This window comes from Lipophrys pholis, assembly GCF_963383615.2.
Source record: "Lipophrys pholis genome assembly, chromosome: 3".
NCBI classification, from domain to species: Eukaryota; Metazoa; Chordata; class Actinopteri; order Blenniiformes; family Blenniidae; genus Lipophrys; species Lipophrys pholis.
In genome coordinates this window covers 16353242-16380572 of record NC_137627.1, presented here as the reverse complement: position 1 = coordinate 16380572, position 27331 = coordinate 16353242, and the positions used below count along the sequence as shown (strand labels likewise).

The following is a 27331-nucleotide window of genomic DNA, read 5'->3' as shown; positions in this document are numbered from 1 at the left end:
GTGTGGAGTGAGTTGAATGACATGCAGTTAAGATCCAGCAGGCTGGTAATCCAGCTGGAGACTCTGCTGATGACATTCCTGCGCATTTGGTTCGCTCCCTAACCACTCAACTATCAGATTGTCCCACAATTTAAGATAAAGATTGAGCCATTACTGAGAGCAGCTGGGTTTAAGAGATCAATAGACAAGTAGCTTCTGTGAAGCAATTACTGGAGGAATACAGATTATCCCAAAGAAATGTCTTGTAATCTTTTTCTTCTGCTTGCAAACATTTCCATAAAAGACAAACATTTCAAATGTTGTATTCTGTCTGCATCCTTTGCAGGGCCCGCTCTTGGCCTTCATCACTCACAGCTAATGGATGTCTTTACCCAGTATGCCTACAACGACAGTTTCTTTGAAAATGGAACATGGAGTCTCAACGGAACGGGCCAGGAGCAGAAACACCCATACAACTACTACGCCATGCTGCTCACTCTGCTCATCTTCGTCATCGTCTTTGGCAACGTGCTGGTGTGCATTGCTGTGTCCAGAGAAAAGGCTCTACAGACCACCACCAACTACCTGATCGTCAGCCTGGCTGTCGCCGACCTTCTGGTGGCCACGCTAGTGATGCCATGGGTCGTCTACTTAGAGGTAGGAAAACAGAAACAGGGCGTCTGCTTGCGCTTGCACTCTTGGTACATATTTAAAAAGACTTAGATTGAATGACATTCCCTGAGATGCTGAGATACTCTTGGATCCCCTAAACTCTTTTGTCTTTATGTGCGTTACAAAACCAAGGGCATCAGTGAGAATAGTTTTTATTAATAGATGACTTTCAGGCTTGCCGTGTTTGAACTATTAGCCGCAGCAGTTTTATTCTTCTTCCCAGTATCATAAACTGTATACATTTATCACATCATCAGGGAGAAGACGTGCAAGAAAAATGAATACTCAACTATTTCTGTGAAGATGATCACCTTATAACGCAGCGCTCAGTTTGACACGAAGGAGCTCAAAAATAGCCAAGGATATAATTTATATGCTGGGCATTTATGTGAAATCTGCTGGCAGTAAAGTACTGATGAAAATGGTTTCCAAGCTGCCTGCAGTCATCTGCAGGTCAGGGGCTCAAGGTGAGACAAGGGTGAAGGCTAATATGTTCACATCAGTCTTGTAAACATCAGTCCTGCTGTAGTTAAAGGCCTGTAATGCTGCAGCACTGTGCGACACTGCCAAAATGTCAAACCAGTCGATTTAATCAGAGGTCAGACATTTATGAATAATTCTTCCTAATTCTGGGATTCGACTGTTTGCCTCCATTTGGTTTGGATTAATGCAGACGTATTATTTTTGGAAGCAGCTTTGACACAAAACTGAACTGAAAGCGGTGACAGACAACACAAGCTTCGGTTGTATTAAATCCTACATAATCGTCCAAATCAATAGCTTAATCTTTGCTATCTTCATCAAAAAAAACATCTCTCCAACTCTCAGCTCATCCTTTTCATACACCCAGAAGTTATCTGTGACCAATAGGCCTCAGACCACACTGTGAGATGAAAAGACTGCAGGAACTGTGACCCTGATGTGCCTCTCATTGAGGCTCATGATGATTATCACTGTGATCATGTGACACAACATCCTGAGATCGTCTGTCTTGTTCTGCTTGTATGTTCGTGATGCACGCTGATCGATGCCGAGATCATAAGATGTGTGTTAATCGTACGTCTGTGGAAAGGATCCAAATTTACAATTCCCAATCAACCCTAAAGAGAAATTGAATAATTGGCAATCATTAGGAAGAATGGAGTTTTCTTCTTTACAATGTATGCACGATGCCTCCTGTTTGTTTTTTTTATCAGAATTATTTACTTAGTCCCTCTGTTGATGTGGGGAACTGGGTCCGCGCCGGGGGCTACATCAAAGCACATCAGAAAAGTGGGAGTTGAATTCTAATCAGCCACGTATCAAAGCCCCAAAACTGTATTATACAACTTTTCAATGAAACCTTAATATAGCTGAGAAATGTTTACATATGCAACGAAGTACAACTGTATAGATGCGTGTTGCCAAAAAGGTTTTCATGGATGCAAAGCAATCAGAGGACGGTGGGCGGCGAAGCCACTCTCAGGCTTACATCGATCACAAGTCGCTCCACGCTTGTGGACAAACACTTGACAGTTGTTCCCTGTAACTGTGTATCACATTGAAGCATAACATTGGATTACAACATTCATTCAGGAGTTGGCAGCTTGTGTTTGTGCTGGCACCCAGGCCTTCGCTCTGTTTATGCAGGAAGACAAATTCAATTGCCGAATCTTTTTTTGTGTCTGCTATAGGGATTCTCATCTCGATCAAAGGCTGTGATAAGCTTGTTATTTCATGTAGCCTCAGACTTGATAACGCTTTTTTATTGTGCTTTTTCTGAAGATATGTTTTAGAGGGGATGCAGGTCAACTCATACCAACTACAATATCTATATTCTTCTCACCTAACTCATTATCAGAAAGGGGCTTTTTCACCCTCCTTCAGTTGTTATCTGACTTGAAGCCACTTTATCCAAACACACAAATAACAGCAATTCTGGCAGGAGGTGAAGTCTTCTTTAGAATAATAGGTAATGTTTGTCCCAGGCAATGTGCATGTGTCTGGAGAGGGGGACCGTTTCATTTTAGATTCTTCAACCTGTTAAGGTGAAGTTGGAAAAAGTGAGTTATTGTTGTCATTGTAACAAATAAATCAATCAATCAACATCTAAAATCAATGCAGACTGGTATATACAGATTTATAGAAAGAGATGCAAAGGGATAGAAATGCTTGCAATTCTGCATCCATGCAAACTGATATAACCCTTGCAAAAATATAGATCCATACAAACTAATATAAATGACTGTAAAATTTGATATGCAATGGTTCTCGATAAAATATTGAACCACCCTGGACGGTTCAATAAAAATTGCCAAAAATTTTATAAATAAATACACCATTTATTAACAAAATTTTTTATACATTCTATGTAAAATAAACATTGATTATTTCACTATTTAATTAATTATTTCATGATCCGGTGTTTCCCTGCTTCATGAATTAATTTTATCTGTCAAACTCGCCCATCAAAGTCAGTGGGCGGGGCTAATGCTGATCGAGTCAAACTCATTGCTTTGGTCTAAAGAGTTTCTAAGCAAGATCATTCCATTACCGGAGGATCGGAGGAACCTGCTTTTCAAACCAAACCAATATGGTGGCTTGGTCATAAACTTTCTTTTTTATCACTAAAACAGTACAGCAAATGGTATTTCTGAAAATATTTGAGGCGAGAAATAAGTTGCTGAATCTGTCCTCATGTTGGTTCCACTGCAGCTAGTTTAGATGTTTTACGTAACCTCCGCTCCCCGCGTCGACTTCATACAGATCTCTGGTGTGAGATCATTTGGCTTAACTGTTGAATACACCGACAAGCGAGGGAAAACAGTTAACAGAAATTTCAGTCTGCAAACGTTGCTTGAAACACGTCCCAAAGGTAAAAGAAAATGTGAACAAAATGAGCTTGCATATCTGGCATAAGCACCCTGATGCACTACTTTCTGACAGTGGAGGTCTATTGAGAATGCTTTGCCATAGGTCTATTGTGCCACTTCAAAAAAAAACATATTTTCGAAATTGAAATGAAACTGTGGCTAATAAACTGAAGTTCAAACCGAACCATGGCCTACGCCCACCGCTAGTATACATCCAAACTGAACTTTTTTTAAATAAACGCAAAGTAGTGCTACACATTTTGCATCATTCAGAGAAAATACCAGACAGTTTTATAATAATCTCTAGACGTATGTGTTGAAGGAAGATGCTTTCATAGTGTCCGTTATGCGGAGCTCACCAGCACACAGCCTTGGCGGGAAGATTATTTATTAATTCACTTTGCAAATATAAAAACATGCTTTTCCCATCAGGGATAGCATCTGAAATGATGTATGAATTCTGATAACTGCAAGAAACACGCTTCAAGTTCACTGGTGTTTGGTAACATTACTGCTGGACGCCTTTCTTGGTTTTTTTTTTCTTTTCATTAGTTCTTGTGCAGACAGTTTATCATCTCTTTTTTTTTTTTTTTAAGATTTGTGTCACTGGCTACGATGGTGACTGGGTTCTTCATGTTAATAATGTATCTGCATGAGAAACATTGCAAGCTTAGTCACAGAGTGTGGGCAGGGCCTTCAACTTGCCCTTTATTATTAAATGCTAAATTTGCATTAATTACCACAGTTTTCGCTTTCTGCCAAGTGTGACTGATTTGTAGAGCATATGGGGGGAATAATATGCAGGACTTAAGGTTAAGACATTGTTTGAAATTATGCTGAATACAAAAAAATAAAAGGATAACTGCTTGGTTCTTTTTTCGTTTCTTTGACGATGAAAACTAATTTGATTATGTACTCTTCGCTGCACATACATGATCTGCAGAACTCACGCTTAGTCTTTTATTATTAAAAAAAACTAAAAATCTGATTTTTATCATCTATTTGCGTAGGAAATTTGTGACGAGACCAACGTGAAACATTGTTTTGTGAGTTTAAAACCACACTGATTAAAAATGTAATGAGGAGAATACGGTAAGTAAACGTGCCAATTAGCTCAGATCTGGTCATTTTGGATCTGGTCAGGATCAGGGCTCCTGTGACTGATTTAGATGAAAGTCCAAACAATTATTCCTACTTTAAAATCATTTCACACTTTCACAGTGGCCTCGATTTAAAATATAATCATTTTTGGTACGTCTATAATTCAGAGAAGCAGAGAGGTGTGAGCTTTATATGTCAGGTACAATATTGTAATGGATGTAGTGGGCTTTTTTAATGGTTCATTGTGGTTGAGCTTTAATATATAAATCTGTTTTGATTGAATCCGTTTGTCATTTTCACATTCTTTTATTCGACACTGTGACACATTTCATGCATAATGTCTTTTATATTGAGGTACCAATACTCAGACATGCTCCCTCGTGTTTTATGATTGATTTTCATCTGCAGGTAATATAATAATTCTGTAAAAGTCAAGTCAAGAGCCAACAATGAAAACTTGAAACCTTTCATGAAGACTTCACGTTATCCCGAAAACACTCAAAAGAGCTTAGAAATATGAGTTTACACAATGTCATTACAGTGGCGGAGGTTAATGGGTTCCGTGTAAAGCTGGGGAAACACCTGTGTGATTGTGCTCTGAGTCGAGTAGCGTGGAAGAGAAAACCCAGAAGCACTTCTGCTTCGTATTTCAAGGGATCACGTTTCATTCAACACAGAAAGTGTGATCTTTCGTGTTGAGTCCAAAGGCTACTTTCCTGACCCGTCCAGCGTGAGAGGACACGCCCACACAGTGGAAGCAATCCCCTCATTTAAAACACATTTGAACAAAACTGCAACGTCGCTATTCAAACACAGGAAAGCAGACACGTTGACAAATAGCCAGCCAGCCTGCCGCACAACAAAAGAGGCACAGTTTGGAGCAGTTTCCCCACAATAGCTTTGCTGTCACCATCTTTACAAACACAAATCGAGTGAGACAAGCTGGGAAATCATGTTGCTCGAGTAGCATGAAGAGATCTCATTAATGATTATTGTAATCAAGATTCAACGTTTTCAATGTGATCAAAAGAGGCTAAAGATAAAAGACCCGCTCATATAAGCCATGCGTGTGCATCCCCATGTAAGTAATGTGAGGGTTTGTAGATTACTAACGATAAAACCAATCCAACATTGTGATTGAAACATTAGAGGTAATTCATATCTGCCACTACAGCTTCTTCAGTTATTGTTGTTTATTTCCTTTAAATTCTAATGTACTGGACTCTCCACATGTCATTTTTCTTCTTTTGTCTCTTTCTTCCAATTCTTTGTGGTTGTTTTTTTGTTTTTGTTTTTTTAGCATCTTTTTCAACTCTTTGGCAGTTTCTCAATATGCATACTTGTGTACTTGTGAAACGTCATCAGCCGGAGACCAAGTACTGATCCAGTTCAAAGTACGCATCTCACAGAGTACGCATTAAATACCCAAATGTGTATTCGCGTGGCCCACATTATTGAGGGTGCATCAAGACCAGACTTGTGTGGACTAATGCATTTTGCAAGAAATTCCGAAAGTACAGACTTTCGGAATTTCTTGCGAGTATGTACTTGCGTACTTGGAAATGAGAAACGGTCATTGTTCTGTTGCACCTCTTGTTGCTTTGTCTTGTTCTGCAACCTGTCCTACTTCTCGTTTTGCCGCTTCTTTTTCTGCTTCTTTTTTTTTGCCTTTTCTTGTACTAGTTTTTGTTCTGCTTCCTGTTAGGTTTTCTTCTTTGCTTCTTTTTGCTTCTTTGCTTCACTTACTTACTAATGTCTTCGTGTTCCTTCCGCCGTGTTCTTCACCTCAGCAGTAGTAGTTGTATTGGTACCAGTACTGCTAGAGACAAAAGTGCTTTACAGTATATATAAGGGTGAAAATTGGTTTAATTTAATTATCACCTGATTCTTCTTTTGTTTACTCCTTTTTTTATACGTTGACTTCATTATAATGATCATGGTGTCATGGGAAGCAGTGACAGCAACATTAGCAGAAGTGAAAGTGTTGCTAAAAACGAATGTGCTTTGGATTATGGTGAGAACTTATTTAATTTTCTTTCCATGTGATACTTCTTCCATTTGCTTTTCTTCTGCTTTGTTTCCTTTTGTTATGCTTGTTGCATCAGTAATACCTGTAGCGTTTAGTAACAGAAGTATCACTATAGACACACCGGCTTCAGATTATAGTGAAAGTTGGATTAATTCCCCCACTGATTTCTCATTTCACCAGGCCTCCCCTTACTGCATTTTCAATAGGCCTCCACCTTACATCTGTTAATTAACTCAGAATGTTGATACATTCTGTGTTATATGTGATACACATATGCACGATTAGAATTTTTACGTTCTTGGGATATTGTGCTGTGAAACTGATATCCAGGCAACACATCCCCACGTTGATATGAATTAGACCTGTGTTGCAGCTCTGAAGTCATGAGATGTTTCTTTCAGCTGTTGAAACTACTTGAATGTGTTCGTGGCTGCATCGCTGATGCGGTTGAAAAGCTATTGGCGGTTGTGTTGGAGGGGCTTTTGGAAGAACAAGCTTTACTCTGACGTATAAAAGATAAAGAAGGAACCGAGGGGACAGTAGTGAAAGAGAAGAACTGATAGAATAAATGCAGAGAACAGTGCCTCGCCTCAAGATGCAGCCTCGACGTATGTCAAGGATGGAAAATTACAGAACAGAAGAAGAGTAGAGAGGTTGCGACAAGGAGACAGGCGGTTATTAGTCGGTCAGATCATTCAGCAATCCCTCCGAGCACTGCAGACACTCGCAACAACATACGGCTCTTTAATGACAGTGTCTAATTTTATGAAGACACAACCCAGGGACAAAGATTCATGAGCTACACAGAGGCGACACTTTGCCCACGACACGCTCACTTATTTCTCTTACCCTTTAGAAAGCTGTGGGAGCAAGCAGATAGGTTGAGTGTCAGTCAAGGTGGGTGGCAGCGGACCTGTCAGAGCCACACTGATGATATTAGTTCCATCATGGGATTTGACCACACAACAGAGAGCAACTTATGAATACAAATAGGTTTCGATCATGCCTTTGATCGAAAGTGACCTGGAGCTAGAAACCCGGGTTCTTGTTAAAAGGTAATTATTTAACTGACAATGAGGATGTCTATAGTTCAGTAATGTCTGCAGTTAGGTTTTTGATTCTTCCGATAAAAACATGAAGATTGGCTGTCATATACCAACACAAACGTCGAGCTTTAACAACATAAGTCGAAGAAACCACTTCAATTTTAAGTTGTACAACAACTAGCAAACAAACTGTGATTCACTGTGTATTCTTGACAATGTTGTATCAGAACCAGCATTAAGTTGTGTCGTGTTTTGAGCGACAGTATCTCATCTTCTGGATCCGACTTCATGGTACATCCTACATATATCCCCAGTTCATCAGTAACCGGTGGCCGTGCATGACCCCGTCACTGGTTCACTGCTTCTCCTTCTGCTGACCACTTTTGATAGATACTGACCACTGCGGACTGGGAAGACTCCTCTGGAGCTGCACTTTATGAGGTGCCGTTAGTCATCTTCCCATCACAATGTCGCCAGGCTGTTACTTGCTTCAGGGGGTAAGAGGGATCTTCCCCTTCTCTGAGCAAAGCATACACTCTTTTCTTAAATTATTTTTTATCACAGGGGAGGATAAAATCTATCTCCTCTTCACAGTGACTGAAGCTACTTCACCAGAGGAAATATCTCAAGTTGAGAGCTGCCAAGTCTTACACATCAAGAGTAGAAGTTACTCTGTTAACGCTAAACATCACATGCCACACGTAATATCTCTTTTGCTTGATCTCTGATTCCCTAAAGAATTCAACATGAGAGAATTTTACTTCCTTGGGATTCCATTGGCAATAGAAAGCCTTGTAACAGATTTGTACAGGTGGGTTTGTCCTTTTATGTAGGTAAGCCTGCAGCTGGCATATCTATTGAATGCGTTGTGGTTTACTGTAGATTGTTTTGCATTTGTATGCTGTCGTCATGACATTTACACTGCATACAATTGCATTTAGGCCTTCTTTCTCATGGTTTTCCATAAGAAATGACAGGAAACAAGGCTTGCTGGCATCAGTGTTGGTATGTGTGTTGATTTCATGTGACACTGCGCACCTTTTTTATGCTTTTTGCATCCATTTTACCATCCTTCACTCTAATGGGGACAGTATATCTTCCCATTTGGACGTTATGAGAAAATTATACAAGGTTTGACTGTTTTTATTTTGTTACTTATTTTTATTGCTCTTTATTGCAGAGAGAAACAAGAGTGTCTCCGGCAAAGAGCTGACTTCCCCAGTCGTGTGTAATGGCTTTGTTCTGTTGACTGTCTCTGTAAGCTGCCATGTGTTGTTGTTCTTCTCATCCAGGTAGTGGGAGAGTGGCGCTTCAGCAAGATCCACTGTGACATCTTTGTCACTCTGGATGTGATGATGTGTACAGCCAGCATCCTCAATCTCTGTGCCATCAGCATCGATCGGTGAGTTTGCCACAGAACACATTTCTTTTTAGTCCTGCCTGTCACGGTTTCTAGCATGAATTTCTACAGGAAATCTTTTACCTTTCTGAACAACAGATGAGAATTATTAACATTTAATTGCTTAGGCATCAAAGTCCACGTGACAGACCGAATTACTTTTTCCAGACACACAATCCTTGTAAATTTCTCGCCATGACATGTGAACACAACAGTGCAGAAAATGTGCATAATATACTCAACTCTTGTGAAACAAGTTCAATGGAGAGTAACCTACAGTGAAATTGGAATCAATTTAGAAATCAGCTTATTTATATACACATTCTGTACTGTAAACACATAAGAAAAATATATATCCTGACCTACAGACTTTGACAACAAATCACAGCAATGGTAACAGGAACACTCACACACTAATTACATTCTTTAAATCTTTAAGCAACCAAAACATTTAAAAGTGGAGGATTTAGATGTGTTATATTTAGTTTGGCACTCAAAGAAATATATGACCCCATATTAAGCTCACAGGAGTGGAAGAAAATCAAACTGTCAACTGTAATCCTCAGAAGGAGGTGGAAATATAAAATACCATGGAGAAGAACATTCACAATATGAAAAGCTATAATTCTCTGGCAGCCGGTTGAGGTGTGCTTGACCTCACACTGCTGGCTTTGACAGAATTCCAGCCTATCAAAATGCTAGTACAGATTAAGCTGGTATACAAGATGGTAATGGTGACAAGAAAGTGGGCCAGGGGTCGGCAACCCGCAGCTCCGGTGCTGCATGCGGCTCTTTCGTCCCTCTGGTAACGACACAGGCATGCAATGTCATTACGCAATAATAGTGACGCGAAGAGGGCGGAAGTTGCGGCCGCAGCTCCCCTGAAGGCATGAGCTTCCTTTATCTGTGGCACACCCTGGTCTAGGCTATGGAATAAGCAGGTATAAGTATGTTGCTATTCAGGAGAAAGTGGGCCTACAAGATGACATTTGTCTGGAGAAAGTGGGTCAGGACAAAGGTCTGCAACCTTTATGTCTAAATAGCAGTTTTTTTCTTACTTTGTACCAAAGAAAGTTTGCCTGCAAAAGCAGAAAAATATGTAACCCTCAAAAAATGATAACACTGGTTATAAAACTGTCTTCAGTTTGCTATATTTTTCAAAACTTTTGCATATGAGGCTTTTTATCTGTTTTAGACGTTTCAGCTGATTCATACTTTCCATCCATTTAAAGACCATTTTGGTACATTCCGACTGACTACACAGTTTTGTTGACTTTTGTTCCATTTAGTACTTTAATAGCTTTGATTTACTTTCTCTGCTTTGATCAACAAAACATGTAAACCTGCATCATTGGTATTGAAATGAAATATGTATTTTCATATAAATTCAAATAAACTGTATTATATTTCAAGGTTGTTTCTATTTCTCTTTTTTTAAATTATTCTGAGTGAGCATTCTGAGTGTGATTGGAAACTCAACATGTATCACCTGCAGTGAAAGGTGATGCGGCGATGTCACATATTTTAGTTGATCAAACTATGGAATCACTTAGATGTTTGAAAGGTTTTCTATGTGGAACGTAACTAAAATCTAAAGAAAATGTTGCCTGAACATCGTAACTTTGAGAAAGCTGCAGACCGAGGAGGTAGAGAGCCTCGTGCAGCTCCACAGCTATGGATTACAGAACACTTATTGTAGACGGCGGTAGTTTGAATGAAGCATCTATTGACAATGACGCAAGTCTGGAAAAAATGGTTTTAAAAGACTCAGATAGTCCTAATGAACGCAACTGAAAAGGATGACTCTTGGCAAAAATAAAACATGTTTGGCGAAAGTTAATTGTCTGGAAAAAGTGGTTCTCGGAACTCCTGTTAGTTTGAAGAAACTCAATTAAAGAAAATGACTCCAGCCAAAAGAGTGAGTCTTGTACTGATTGTGCTTGCCTGGATGAACCACATGCAGAAACTGACACTAATCTGAAGAAAGTGGGTGGAGCAGACTGCCAGCCTTGAGGAAGCAGGTATTAAAAATGATGTACGTCGAGAAATGCTGTGGATGTAGTGGTAACTCTTTTTTATATATGAAGGCAATACAAAGGGAATGACACTAGTGCAGAGAAGGTGGGTCCCGAAATAAAGCAGGTATAGAAGATCAGTCAACAATCCAACCAAGCTTTATCACCTTGTATAACAACTCAAAGGTAAACAAAATGCAATAATATAAGTGACTATACAATTAAAAAAAAAAAAAAACATTTTATTGACTCTGTGTACAGGGCATGAGTGAAATCAAACAAATGCTGCAACACTAATTATGCATGATATCTGTAGAATAAAAGATTCATTCTATAAATAGAAATAAACAATTCTGTGGAACTTCAGCATTGTCTCCACTCTTTCAATTTGCAGTAAATAGCATAAACAAATAGCATTTTCAGCCCAAATTACAGGGGAAAAATGTATCAATTCAATAAACCTACTTGTTTGTTGATTCTTTCTTGTAAACAAATCCAAACTTCATGTTCTTTATTTAGTTTTTGGGAAAATGTTCAGCGACTATCACCGGCACTGCAGAATAGTTGGTATGTACATCTCGACTAAATCAATCCCAGTGGAGCCTCAGAAGTCCTCGTACAACCTGTATCTTCAAGAAATGATGTCATTTCATCTTTGTGTGAGAATGTTCTTGTCAGTCGACTGTGAGCAACATCTATAGTTTCAGTTATACCGTCAGTATTTAAAGTCTTCATTCATACCAAAGAATACCTCAACAAATACAAAGACTAAAATTCTCTGCAAACCTGCCCAAGTGGATCATAACAATTGCAACATCAACTTAAAATGCACATAATCACATTGTATCCACTGAATCCCAGCAGTGGCCTTTTATTGTCCAACTTAGGAATGCAAATTATAAGCAATTTTCTGAACCAAAAAGATGTAGGAAAAGGAAATGCTATGCGCCAATGGTTTATTTAATGATCACAAAATAACAGCAAAACACTCGAATTCATTCAGTTGAGGATACTCAGCCCCCTGTAACAAGAACATAAAGTAATTAGAAAAAAATATATGGAAATTTTTGCAATTTCTAGTTTTTTATAAAGTATAAACAAACAGCAGCCCATAAAATGTGTTTTCACTCATCTTTAGGGACCTACATAGCTGCAGGGAGCGTTAGTAAAAAAAAATTAAAAAAAAAAAAACGACATGAGTAGGAGGATCAGGTACTATTGTTCGATATATCAGGTGTATTTTTTTTATTCAGAATGTTGAAACATCAACATAGCTTCTCACTTTAAACCAGGAGTTTTAGCTCCAAACACAATGAAGCACACCCCCATAAACAATAATCTTTGGTCTTACACCAAATAGTGTCAATTGTTTAAATGCTAGACTTCTTAATGTTTCTTCATGTTAGAAGACGTAATTGCCAACAGCAGTTGGGAATAACAAGCATAAGCTTTCATACTAGTTCAATTCTTTTAATTAAAATAAACCTGGCAAGTCTCAGTAATACAAGTAATAACATTCACAGCTGTGAATTCACAATGGTTTTGCCCTCAAACTTATCTGGTCAATGAAAAAATCGATATCAAATGGTCTAAAATAATTATCAAATGTGTGTATTATTAGAATAATATTTTCACTCTGTGGTCTTCATGGTGACATAGAGATTAGTGCTCTTGCCTCATCGTAGGCTGTGGGTTCAAATCTTTGTGGGGTTTGCACGTTCTCCCCATGAATGCATGAGCCTTTTCTGGGTATTTGATTACCTTAATTGTCTTTGGGTGTGATTATGTGTGATGTGTTTGCCTTGGTATGGACTAGCGAGCTGCGTACATAGTTCACTGGGATCGACTCCAGAGCCACAAACCCATGACCTGGATACAGTGGTTTGGAAAATGTATGAGTTTACCTACATCACTATATGGTCTTTCAATACCTTTTATATACCCTATTGCCAATTCACAATGCTGTCATATCTCTGCTGAACTGTTCGAGTGTTATCAGCACAGACTACCTTTGAAACCACCTGACATATTCCAAACGAGGGAAGAAGAACTGACCTGTAATGCAATAACAGTCAGACAGGTGCAATTAAGTAAAAAAAAAATGTACATACTGTTTTCTTGGCCTCTTTGAGACAATGGAAGAATTTATCTGTCGGCCGCAAGGTGCATAAGTGGAAGTATACAATCGTTTTTTATATCTCATTTGCTGAGAAATGCTGAAACTACACAATCAGGGTCATGAAAATGAATCTATACAATTACGTGGGGCAGAAAGCTAAAAAAAAATAAATAAATGCTGAAATGCTTTGCAGAGTGAAGAAAACTACAGAGGTACGTCTCTCCGGGCTTGATCCTACGAGCAACCCCTTGTGCGTACAGTCATCACATTTATTATTGAAAGTATTGATTGGGAAAGTGAAAAAATAATGCCAGATTAATTATGCACACCTTGCCTTAAAAATTGCGTGTAGTGTAGCCAAAAAATAAGAATAGTTATTAAGTTGTTTAATTGGCATGAAAACCATAGGATTAATGACTCTGGAGAAGCACCAATAAAAGTAGTTTGCACATAGCAGAGAAGCTGTTCATCTGATATGAAGTTATTAGCGTTCAAACCACAGGATGTACACACTTTGTTTTCTCAGTACAAATCCAAAGTGTTTGAATAAATTGATCTGAAGACATGTTCCATGTTTCCAGTCCACATATCTCCACTGTGTTTGATATATTACCAGTTTCTGCTTGCAGAATTTTCATTTGAAACCCACAAATGCAGAATAAACTTTCACCACGGTCACCCATGGACACAATTTCTCCAGACTCTGAAATGAATCACAATACAGATATGAGTTGTATCTGGAGAAAGCTTATTAATCAGAATAATCTCATGGTAGATCATTTTTGTGTGTAGTGGAAATGATTATTGGAAACATGCAAGAGAGGAACACTATCTCAATTTACATTTAGATATTGTTTTTAATGCAGGCTGGCCTCCTGCATACTTGAGAATACTAATAATGATTCAGGATGGATGAATAGGACACCCAGAACTTTTCCTTTAGTACACTTGGTAAGGACCAATAAATTCATATTAAACTTCAGAAGATCGAAGCACAGGAGGTAGAAAGGATGGAGAACTTCCAATTGCTGCATGTCCACATCTCAAACGACTTCATCTGGACCACAAAAAATCCCCCATCCTGTGAAGAAGGCCCTGTAGGGACTGTAGATCCTTGAGAGCTGAAATAAGCTCACCTCCCTCATCTGCTGAATTATTTTATTGATCAGCCTCCTGACCTCATTCTGCACAGTGTGGAACGACTGGCAGCTGGTGGTGAGGGTGGCAAAGCAATTCATGAACAAGCCATTACTTCCCCTCTGAGGTATTCACACTGACTGATGACAGAAGGACAGCTGGATATGAAAGGACCTCACTCACCCTGGATATCATCTGTTCTCCCGGCTGCTCTCTCAAAGGAAACAAACATGACTTTTTTTTTATATATATATATATATATATATTGAAAAATAAAAATAAAAAAGCTGTAACCCCTACGCTGTTGAGTCTCGCCTTCTCCACACACTCAAACATGTCCGCTCTACATGAGACTTGTACAATAAACAACTCTTTCATACTTTTTATTTATTCTTCAGCCAGCTTTAGCTACTCACGATTGTATGCTGTTCCATTAAGCCACAGTTGTTTTATTTTAAACCTCTTCTGGCCAATAATATAATGTCTGATTCAAAAGAACTCTGCAGACCAAATACGGAGGTAATTATGACGGATGATTGAGACATATTTTCTTTTGAATAAATGTGGAAATACACGCATATTCTCTCCTTAGAAGAGAATCTGTATAGTTAACTGCTATAGTTGAGCTTCCCTCCAACAATAGCCAATTGAATCAGCTCCTCGTTTCCTCTTGGAAGTAGAAGAACTAACGAGCCTACATTTGCGTAGGAGGTGATATGAATCTACACATGCCAACTCTGATTTACACGAACTCCAATTATGGCTGCCAAAATGATGTCATTAGGTTGATTCAGACGCTACTTAATTAGCAAGAATTGTCTCGGTGAGTCGCATTATGCAATGTAATATTTTCACCAGACTAATGCCAGAATGTTTTGGTTTGGACTTTAGTTACATGAAGTAAACTTTTTATTGCAATAATAAATAATATATATCGCAATCAAATGTGTTTGTATACAGTAAATTACTCCAAACACTAAGACACAAATTAACGCTTCTAAGGTTTACATTATTATATATTGTTATAGCTCGCAGTTAAAAGGCCCATCGATGTGATTTATAGTAACATTATGTTCATTTCTGCAACAGGGGAGCTGTTGCTGTCTGTATCCGTAACTGTTGTGTCTTAGTCCTCCTCAGCTCAATCTTTTACACATTTGCTGATAATCATTGTCCCGAGTTTCCAACAAGTGCCGAGTACTAACAATGCCTACAGTGACCGTTCTACTCCAGTATGGTGTCCAGGCGTCATCCAGTGTCCATATACCGCTGCTTTAAATGGAGAGAGAATCGTTAGCCAACGCGAGACAGCTGTGCCGATTAGACTCACCTTGGCATGGCTCCTCTCAACCGTGCACTCCCACTCATCTCACTCCTAAAGCTGAGCACAAACCATCCCCACCACCACGTTTTAAAATAAAAAGTGCTTGAAGTCATCTATAGGAAAATGTGTCATGAGGGTTTCTCCCATGCCTCCAATTATTTGAGCTGTTTAATGTCAGAATCTGAGCAGAAGGACTATTCAAAGTTGGTGTGCAGAAAAGCGCAGACGGTTGGGCTCAGATATTACAAGAGCCTGGTAGTGCATCACAAAGTTTCAGCCAATGTTGAACTCTGAATTAAATTAAAACTTAGGACGCTGTGGGGAAGTATTCTGGGAGCACAGCATCCGTCCCAATTCCCTCCATGGCAAAAAGGAATGGATTATTGAGAAAATGTACTCATTAAAAGTGCCAATTCTAGTTATCTAAATATGAGTGAATACAAATACGCATGGTCTCCAGACATCATAAGGTATTTCTGAAAAAGAAAAAACTGATTGACCTTTACATAGTGCAAGATGTCATATTCAGCATTTAATCATAAAAGGTGGTTTTATCACAAAGCTGACCCTCTTTTAATGGAGGATTTTTTTTATGTTTTTTTGTTTTTTTTACTTCTGAAACATTTACAGTCAGATGGATGAAAACAGCGCTGAAAGCTCACCCTCCTTTTTTTTTTTTATTTCTTTATTCTTATACTTTAGTCCATAGTATCTGTCTATTATTTTCTAATTGAATCAATGTGCTGGCTAGTTTTCTATTCCAGTAAAGTTACGCTCACCTTGTGGGTGTTTCCAAACCTGCTCACAGGTTTAATGATGCAGCAGCTCCCAGTGAAAACGCCCTGATCAAGTGAAAGATAAATTGAGGTGTTCTGTAATTAAAAATAGCTTGTCCCATTGTGTTATTTCTCCCTGAAATCACATTCTTGTTCGGTCTTCAAATTCTCCTAAATCCTGCCTCCAAAATGGACACATTATAATATCAAATGTGATCCTGCCGCATATGAACCATTTCAAGAATGAATTATGAAACAGCACTATGTAATCCGGTGTCTCGCATAATCAGCTGAACACCGAGCCAAATAACAGGGGCCCGTCTAATGTGTGCAGATGTGTTTGTGGGTTATTTTCAGGGGAATTCATGGAGGTAAACACAGATGAGGGCTGTGCTGTAATGGCTGTGCTTTTGCAGCAGTTCTACATTTGTGGCCTTTGAAGCCCACAGATTTATCCACAGATACGTCCTGCAAGCCTTCGGATGACTACAAGAATTAAACAAACCGGAGAAGAAACTTCACACAAAGTATGAAACAGCTGGGGAAAAGAGATAAGGTCTTAAAGCAAACATAGATAGGGACTGATTCACTCCTGCAACAGAAATAAATGTTCTGTTTAGTCCCAATTTAAATGCATTTACATGTTGATGAGTGATAGATGAGAATGACTCATTATTGCTACCAATTTCCTCCCAAGTTTTTTCTAGTTGATAAAATCACTTAAATTGCAGCAAACAACATTGTCACCGTGCCAAAAGCAGATGTATTTTGGTTCGCCGTTCCCCTGGGTCACATTTCCCACCAAATACAATAACGACTCTCATTACAATGTCTGATTTTAATTAACCTTCCTTGTTTGGGCCTCAGTCACAACTTGCTTATCGGCTCGTGAAATACTAGCAGAGATGGCAAAAGTACCCAGATTCCTGACTTGAGTAGAAGTAAAATACCTACGTACAAAAATGACTGGAGTAAAAGTAAAAAGTACTGATCCAAATATCTACTCAAGTAAAAGTAAAAAGTACAGGCTCTGAAATGTACTCAAAAGTACGTTTAAAAGTAAAAAACTTTTCTATCGCACGATTCACTGGTTGCAAAGCTATTAAACACAGGGTCATTTATATGGAATCTACTTTAGTAATGTTAGTATTTGAAAAAACGCTACCTGCCTCGTAACCTAATGTACTTCACTATATAGTCTTTAGGCATTTGTATTGTGCACTTAAGGTTAACACGTCACACTTCTGAATATTGAATTTTGGACTGGGTTTAGCTTCTAAACGTTGGTGTCACAAATCATGCTCATAGGTCAAACTCTTAATCAACCTTTTTAATAGCACTTTTTTAATATCACATCAGGCAACTATTGTTTAACACTGTACAGGCGTGTCATTGTGAGTGACACGCCCAGGGACTACAGATGAAAATAACGAAGCTTCTCTAGCTATTGTGTCCCTTCCAATTGAATTAATAAAAAAAAAATGAAAAGACAAAACAGATTTGTACTCTGTGCATTCAGTGAACCTCAATGAAAAACTCTTCACAATTAAGACACAATTCCTGTGCTCCTCTGAACAGTAACTCACTATGTTTGCGCCTACACAACACATACTACACCCCCACTCCATCTCTCTACATTGCATCACTCCATCCCTCTATGTGAGTCTAATGTGAAGGCATGATAAACAAAACAAAATATAACAAAACCCTTTGTTGAGCTTCAGGAGAAGCAGGTTTTCCAAGTTCTCAAAAAGTAGCTTCGCCCTCTTGGGTTTAAAAATCATTCCTGTTGTGCTAAAAAGCCTCTCACAGGCAGCCGAGGCAGGTAGTGGAGTGTTGAGCTTCAGAGACAGGTGGCACACAGATGGAAATGTTTTCAGGATGTCCATGGTAGCAGTTGGACTGGCCAGGTAGGACTCGAGTTGCCTGCTTTTACTGTTGATCTGTCTGCTTGATTGTCGAAAAGAACACACAACTCTGCTCCTTCAGGTGGGTTTTGATGTAGTCAAGGCCTATGGGGGATATACAACCAAATGAAGAAACAGAATTAGCATACAAGAGAAGGGGATGGAAAGAGAAAGGAGGTACTGAGAGCAAGGGAGGGCGAGGAAATGAGGGAGTATGGATGGAGGTGTAGAGGAGGAGGTAGGGAAGGGTTGTGGGCTTATAAGTGGTATTTAACAGGTGCACCAGTCGGTTACGATCCACTTTGTTTGAATGTACATATAGATGTGAGGGGAGGGAGTTTTCGGGTGTTAAGCATATTAAACATAATTTAAAACTGTAACAATACAATAAATGAAAGTGATGCAGCACATACCACATTTGAGGATGCCTTCATCAGTAGTCCAGTGTGTCCTCAACTTGGGGACAAGAATGGCAGCAGCAATCAGCTCTGGATCAGCGAGCGTCTCTCCAAAGCGACGTTCTAGCCCTGATTGAAGAGCATCCACCAATGGCCCACAGTATTTGGAGGTGGTGTGAAGGTTCGGGAGCTTGGACATGACCAGTGTGATGGTGGGTACAAGCCACCCCATCTGCATGTTTGCCTCGCCCTGAAGAACATCAACTGCCTTTGCAACTGGGCTCATGGTCTTTGTATATTCTGTGAGAAAAGCAATCTAGGCAGGACTGAACCTGAGAAAGCACACAGATGCACAAACCCATCAGTGTCTAAGCAGTCAAACATCATAATAATAATGCCCACAACACCTAAAACTATCCTTCAGTGTTGGTAGAAGAACAGCAGGAAGGAATGCATCACCTGAAAAGATGTTGACTGAAGAAGCTCGGTGCTCTTGTTGATGATCTCCAACATGTTTACTTACACCAGCCTAACCCTTCAGTTCGGTGGTAATGCAAAGTAAACTTACATCGGAATCTTCAGCGTGCTGCAGACCGCTGCAATGGCTGCTTCTCCTTGTTCCATCATGATCCGTACAATCCTCTCAACAGCATAGAAGAGAGAATTCCACAATTTTTCCATTATATTTGTATAGTGCTGTACATCTGAAACAGATTCAAAGGGTTGAACACATCTCAAGATACAAAGTGTAAAGCCCCCAAGTTTCATTACTATAACATTACTGCTGTTAACAGTACTGTTTACCTTTTTTGAATTTTAACAGTAGCACCACTTACCTAAAATCATTTCCCCAGACAATGTTTGTATCCAACCACACTCAACTCCAGTGTTTATTTAAGTATTTTAACTCCAGTAGAGTCCCTGGATATTCAAGGTTTCAAAAAGCTGGTAATGCACACATTATGTCCGGGGAGAATGTTTAAGATCCTTATCGATAAGCCATGCTAAATTTTGACTGTTTTCTAAGCCTTTTCCTTAATAACACCAGTCAACTAGTCAAATGTGATTTTTTTCTGTGTGGAACATCTCAAGTCACCACCTGTGCTCGTCTGGTCCGACCACCAAAAAACCAGAGAGATATAGGAAAATTTAATTTTGAGGGCACCAAACTGTCAGACCATTCCTGGAAAGACCCGTTACAGCTGTATATTGTCACATAGCTTGTTTGACCCTAGACTTTATCGCAATGTTTCCATGGGAGCCTGCTGTACTGATATCTTGACGTAATGCAATTTCTTGAAATTTATCATGATTTCCTTAGCATGTTTTCAAAGAAACACACGTTCAGAGTATGCTCTTAAAAGACCGAGCTTCCCGACTTTATGTCTTAAGTGTTTCTTCCCAGATAACACAGGAATCAATGAATGAGATATCAAGCTTCAGATTCCCTTTACAGGAAGCTCACTAAAAGGTACCACAGCAGCAGGGTTAAATGATAAGGTCCTGCCTGTGTGAGACTAAGGAGGAGGAAAAAAAAGAAGAAAAAAAAACAGCCAGTTCCACAATATCTCAATTCTCATTTTCATGAGAAATTAGGCTGAAAATACAAATGAAATTCACACCAAACAGAATGTGATCAGAAATGACAGGCAACATTTCTTGTTTAGATTCCTTGAAAGTTTTATTGATGATGGAGGAGAACTGAAAGCAGAAAGTGACAGGAATTCTCCAGAAAAAAAAACACCAAACAAAAATAAATTACTCAAAACAAGATGATCTGCATCCAAATAATGTAATCACACTTGTTGTGCTTTTATTTTTGGTTTCATACGTTCTTGCAATTGTTTGTTTATCCTCCAATTCCAGTTACACAGCGGTTGCAATGCCAATGCTGTACAACACCCGCTACAGCTCCAGGAGACGGGTCACAGTAATGATCTCTGTGGTGTGGGTGCTGTCATTCGCTATATCATGTCCCCTGCTGTTTGGCCTGAATAACACAGGTAAGGGAATGGCAAGCCTGCTCTATACTCTTTGAAACAGAAATGTTCTTCAACACTCACATGTGGTATATTTTTTTGAATTACTAATGCATGTCAGTAAACTAGATTCTAAATACTAAGAATTTCAGTTGATTACTACACAGAAGAGGAGCTTCAGCTTTACTGTTGAAGTGCTTCAAGCCTTCGTTGGAGGCACCTACTGTACATGTTGCTGACCGGTTCCGGTGGCTTGCATCCAGTCACTTTGAAGCTTCTCTCATCCCTTTGAGTGCCTTGATGTAATGTCGATTCTGCCGGGACTCAGGCCTTTCGAATAACCTACTGACTGCCAGTTTATACAGGAAGCACGAATGCATGAACCACTGAAGCGCCAATCTTTGAAGGCCTTATGACGCCAAAACATTTTTGACAAAAAGCAATAACAAAATAAAAGTATTTTCATAATAAAACGTTTTTGTCATACTGCTGTCCTCTCCAGTCTAAGACCTCCTGGAGAGGGTTTTCCTTTTCAACAGTGCACAATTCTAAAAAGGGTAATTGTGTCAACATTCCAGTGCACATCCAAAAAGTTATTTTTTACAGTGAAAATAATTTAATTAACATGGAATATAGTGTCATAAGCTGTTTAAGCCCGCAGTGGTGGAAAAGCAAAAGCAGGAATTGCACTTCTTTTATTTTGATATTACCTGTATCTCATGATTATTTTTTGTTGACTGTTATTTCAGAACACATTACAGTACAGTTTGTACAGTAATTGTGTGAATAAAAAGACTTTGTGATACGTTTGTCATTGTATGAATGAGATCTAACGCCTGCATTATTACACAGTATGTCACTTCAGTGACCAAGAAGGCCGTTTTACATCGACCCTCCAATTCCCACAATGTTATATGATCGGGCAAAGTACAAAGCGCTGCAAGAATAGGTGGTGTAAGTTTTTGGGGTTTTTAATTTTCCCTTATTTCACAGTCCCTGTGCTTTTGAGTGTCTTTGATTAATTGCTTGAAATAGATTACATTTTAGTGTTACATTGTAGTACATTGTATTTTGATGTTTTAACCTTTTACATGTTGTAAAAGGTGTATAAAATAGATTAAAATAGTCAGCAACAAGGACACAAAATAGTCCACCTACACATCACTAACCTTTGTACTCCTTTGAACTACTCTTGCTATAAATCTGCTCATTTCTGGTATATATTCAAAAGTCAGGCATTTCAAGAATGCAAAATAAGGTAACAATTATTAAGCGATGGTCAAGAAATACAGTGGTGCTGATGTTACTCTATTACTTAAGCAATTAAAGATAATGACTGAGAATGTCTCGTTAAACAAAAACATGACTTTCATGCCAAACAGTAAAGAAATTTACAATAAACTCTTTGTGGAATTTGTGGTGAAGGGACTCTTGTGATGCTAACTCACACAAAAGTTCCATTGAACCTAGTTTATGTATTTAAAAAAAAAAAGGAAATACCAACCGTGCTCGTGATCAGGCTGCAACTGTACAATACAACGTTATAATCTACATAGTATAACTTGTTAAAAGTTAATGTAAGTTGTGTAAAACTAGTGGAGATCTTCATTGATTCACGACTGTGAGATTTGGGGGTTTTTCTGACTTCCTTACGTGGCCTGAAAACATGAATATAAAGCCATTTAGTGTCTATAAATTGCCCGAGTGATTGTGTTTGTGCATGATGGTCTGTCTCTTTGTGTTTTCCCTGTGATGGACCGACGACCTGTCTAGTGTGTACGCTGCTTTTATTCAAAGTCAGCTTAAATTGGCTTCATTGTCAGTGACCTTTTTTTAAATAGAGTGATATTAAAGATGAATGAACACATGTTGGACTGGCTGTGGCTCAAGAAGTTGAATTGTGCAAGTTTTTTGTGTCATATAAAGAAAATATTATCTTTGACATCCACAGTATATCTACAATCAGTCACATTTTTATATGATGACGACTCTCAAACTTAAAGCTTCCTTTTGTGTGTTTGCTGCAGTGTGCAAGGAACTCAAAAGTGAAGTCTAAAATTAAAAGGCAACCAGTGCAGAAAGTCTAAAAATGGGGTGACAAGATTTCTCCAAATGTCACACGATAGAAATTATGAGGCTGCCTTGGTGTAAGATATAAGGCAGTCTTGAGAGGGATGAGATTGCACTGGATGTGGGGGAGGGACGTGTGTGAATGACCTCCGGGGGAGGTGAGCGCAGAAAAGATTACATTTTTGAATGCATTATATTTGAGAGATTAAAGTCAAAGAGTAGCTCTCAGATCAAGCCAAACATAGGTTTCAGTTTTGCAGTGGAAAGTTTTACAAGAGTCGGGGGGGGGGGGGGGGGTTATACCTATACTTGTACACTGAAGTCTTTATTCATTGTGTGCTTTTTTTTTTTCTCCTGCACAGCTACTCGTGATGAGTCTCTCTGTGTGATCGCCAATCCAGCCTTTGTGGTGTACTCCTCCATCGTCTCCTTCTATGTTCCCTTCATCATCACTCTGCTGGTTTATGTGCAAATTTATGTGGTCCTGAGGAAGCGGCGGAAACGTGTAAACACAAAGCCGAAGCTGCGTGTCTGTCAGGCTGTTGACCCTGATGCGGCCACTTCGCTGAAGGTGAGCGGCTGTAACAATACGGCCTCCGTTCAGAGGCAGCACTTTTATGGCCTCTATATGAAAACGGAATTCATTTACAACTTTTATTATACCAGTTCTCCTTATCTCTGTGTGCTTTTAACATTTCAGAATAATGCCTTTTCAACTACTTTGAGAAAGAAACATGAGACTAAAGAAAATCCCTTGTCTTTTCATTTTATTCGTGTCTTTATTAAACTGCACTCAATTTTCTCAACCCAACTATTTTCTTGATGGTTTTATGTGCAGGGATTGCATTACACAGTGACATGCCATCAAAAGAAAACTGCATACAAGAGGAGAATTGATTCTCTTTGAAAGAACAATGGATGAATTCAAGACAAGGGACTGAAACAGCAAGGGTCAGCAACACCTCAGGCAGTTTGACTGCATTCCCTCATCCGATATGTAAATGAAACAGTCGCTGATTCCATCTGAGGAACCAATTTTAATGTTAATTTTACACGAACTGGCACATTTATTGGACAAAGCCCGCCATATACCATTAATAATAATTCCCCGTGATTGACCTTTTGCTTTATCCGGTCATTCATTTTCCTTCAGTGGACTTCAGTGCAGAAGTCGAGTTCTGCTCATGGAACTCATCGGACGACGCTGCTTTGACAAACACATGTTTCATGCTGTAGTTTTAATGATCATACTTCAGTATACTGACAGATCCCAGGCATAGTCTTAATGGAGTCCACCAAATGCAAGATGTTTAATTAAACAGTTGCTAATAATCTGAGATAACGATTTCTTGTACTGTCAGGTTAATAGATTTCACTTGCAGTAAACCTGAGGCTGCAGATCAGATTGTTGTGAAAGAGCCCGTGCTCAATGTAGCCTCACTCGACCTAGAAGGCAGTGGGACCTGTGCAACTGTGCTTAGACAGCCCTTTTGTCACTTGCTCTGACACTGTACCCACTCCGAGGCTGACACAGCTGTTTTCCTTTCAGGATAAATGCACTCATCCAGAAGATGTGAGGTTGTGCACCATGATTGTGAAATCTAATGGGAGTTTTCCTGTCAACAAGAAGAAAGTGGTGTGTCTTTTTTTTACTTTCCCTTGATAACATCTTTATTTTTAATAACACTTGAACCGATGGATGTATCTTTGCTTTTCTGCCCCCAAAACAAAAGCTGTCACCTTGAAACTGTTAAATCCTTTAGAGGATATTGACCTTAAAGTGTACTTTTCTAACTTTAAAATTATATGTAAATGTGTGATAACTTTTTTTTTTTTTATGTATAATACTTTTGCTGTAATAGTTTTTCACAATCCTGGTCCCCAGAGTTTAGAAGTCATTGACCTCCAACACAACAGATTTGTAAAAGCAAAAGAACTGACCCACGAGCAAGCAGCAAGCTTCTGTGTCCCAAATAGTTTTCCGTGTACTAACATGCACTGCACCACTTATTATTGCACTACATTAATACATGGATCAATGCTGTCCCAAAGCACACACTGCTGTAAGGCAGCGGCTGGATGACTGCAACCTCTGACCTCACCGCTCACCAAACATCCATCAACTACAAACTGAACCTATATTCACACTGAACTTATTGGTTTGGAATATGTCAGGTGATGCAGCATTTCATCAGCTGAAGTTTCTCTTGTTTCGAGTTGCTTTGGCCTCAATAAGAGCTGCAATTCCACTTACACACTGTCCCTGAACCCAAACCATTCTGAGCACACCATGCAGATTGTGGTAGTGAGGCTTATTTACACCATGAATGCTATTAAATACAAAGAAATACACAAACCCAATACTTATTAAGAAATGACAAATCCATTAGGACTGATAATATGTTCTCATTGTACTGTTAATAGTCCATCAAAAATAGGAGTTAAAAATGTGACACACTATTTTCAAAGACTAAATTAGCTGTAGTTAAAAAGTAATAAGTACTATTGGTCTTTTTGGAAGAGCGTTCTCTGAATCAGCTGCCAGTTTTTATTGGCTTTATCCCAAACTATCTAAGCAGCCTTTGTTTCTGTCTCACTTTCTCATTTTGTTGCCGCAAGCTTGTTTGTAACTTCTGAGTTAAGTGTTGCAGACATCTCAATATTAGTCCAGGGCTAAAGATAAATAAATTGCAGCATTTACACTCGCACTTTTGCAGCTGAATGTCCAAATTTAAGGTCCCGGACTTCAGTTGGTCTGGTTTCTGTTGACTTTTTCCTTTGTCTTGAGTAAACACTTCAATGGACTTTTAAACAAAAACTATCAAATACTCTACCATCTGCAGCAATCATTCTTGTTACAGTGAGCTGGCATGTTTGAGGGATAGCTGCTTACTCAAGTCTGTAATTCCTGAAAACATTAATTTGAGGCATAAATGCTTGCAGCATCCTTACGGGTAGTAACATGTACAGGCGGAACCCTGTTCCAAATAAAAGCAATGGGTCTGCTTCCAAGCCTCCAGTTTCTAGAGAGTGCCTCATTATAGGGTTTCTTTAACATGTGCTAATCTAATTTTGACAAGTAGATAGGCGAAAAACTCTTGCAGCCACTCTGTGATCTCTGGCAACTTGCCAAGGGCCGTATAGACCCCATGTAGGGATTGACTGAATTAAAAGATGTGATGGGACCAGATCCTCAGAACCAGGGTTGGGAAACATTGCGCTTAAAGAAAAATTTACTATCTCCTTCTGTGTTTTTCTGCTGATCCTGAATATATTCAGATATTCATCAAAGATGCCGTTAATGAGGGCGAAGATCTGGAGCTGGATGAGCTGAACAGTGGCAGCAGCCAGAAACAGAAGCAGCAGACGCAGTGTGCTCTTGGAGACACGCCGGCCACCAGCAACCAGCAGCTGATGCCTAACAAAGCCAATGCTAGTCCTACTTCCTCGCCGCCCACACCGCCTGAGGAGGGACAGAAAGCGGAGAAGAACGGAGATCCCACGAAGGAGGCTTTGGGAGACCCAGCTCCCATCGTGGCCAAAGCCTTCCAGACACAGGCCTTGCCTAATGGGAAGACACAGACCTCTGTGAAGACCTTGAGCAAGAGGAAGATCTCGCAGCAGAAGGAGAAGAAGGCCACCCAGATGTTAGCCATTGTCCTTGGTAATGTTGCTCAGTCTTTGCAAAAGATTTTCTTCATTTCTAATATATTTACTTTATATGCTTACAAGAATGCAGTGTGAAACTTCCATAAAGACCAGCCTCCATTAATCAGATCAAACTTCCATCCATTGTTGTGGTTCCTTTTAATCATTTAGGTATGAAATGTTAAAGTAAGATATCATCTGTCATGAGTTTCAGCATGCAACAATTCATGCAAAAATTCCTCGTTTTTCGAAATGTTTGTTGTTTTTTCTGTTTTTTAATGTTACCTGGCAATAAAGTGTTACTGATTGTGATTCTCATTCTGATAATGCAAATTTCACCCAAGTATTGCCACCGAATGTATTCTGGGTAAAATACACTCAGGGAGTTCAGGATTGGGGCTTAGTTGTCACAGTATTGCACTCATGACGTTTTCTTTTTCTCCACAACCTTGCATAACAGTTACTTAGCCGCCGTCTTTTGTGTCTCCGTGTCAGTATTGTTGCCATAGTCTTAAACACGGCTTGAAAAACAAGTCACACAGTGACGCAACACACAGAATTTGTCCTGAAATGTTGGTTTTTTTTCGAACTCCTCCATCAGCCACTCATACCATCGTTTGACACGAGCCTTATTACACTTAATTTTCCTCACTTTCTCCCTTTCTTTTCTCGTCTCTCCTCAGGTGTATTCATCATATGCTGGCTGCCGTTTTTCATCACCCATATCTTGAACACACACTGCACCAAATGCAAGGTTCCTGCGGAGATGTATAATGCTTTTACATGGCTGGGCTACGTGAATAGTGCCGTAAATCCTATCATCTACACCACCTTTAATGTTGAGTTCAGAAAGGCATTCATCAAGATCTTGCACTGCTAA

The 27331-nt window shown here is 39.2% G+C and overlaps 1 protein-coding gene across 1 annotated transcript; it reads left to right on the top strand.

Moving 5' to 3' along the window:
- Positions 1-342: 342 nt before the first annotated feature.
- Positions 343-27331, top strand: drd2a (dopamine receptor D2a; the record flags this gene model as incomplete). The annotated part of the gene is made up of 7 exons (XM_080459740.1): positions 343-636; positions 8972-9081; positions 20621-20757; positions 23166-23374; positions 24353-24439; positions 26083-26467; positions 27135-27331. Exons 1-7 carry the CDS (start codon positions 358-360, stop codon positions 27329-27331), a joined length of 1404 nt encoding a protein of 467 aa, XP_080315866.1. The 5' UTR covers positions 343-357.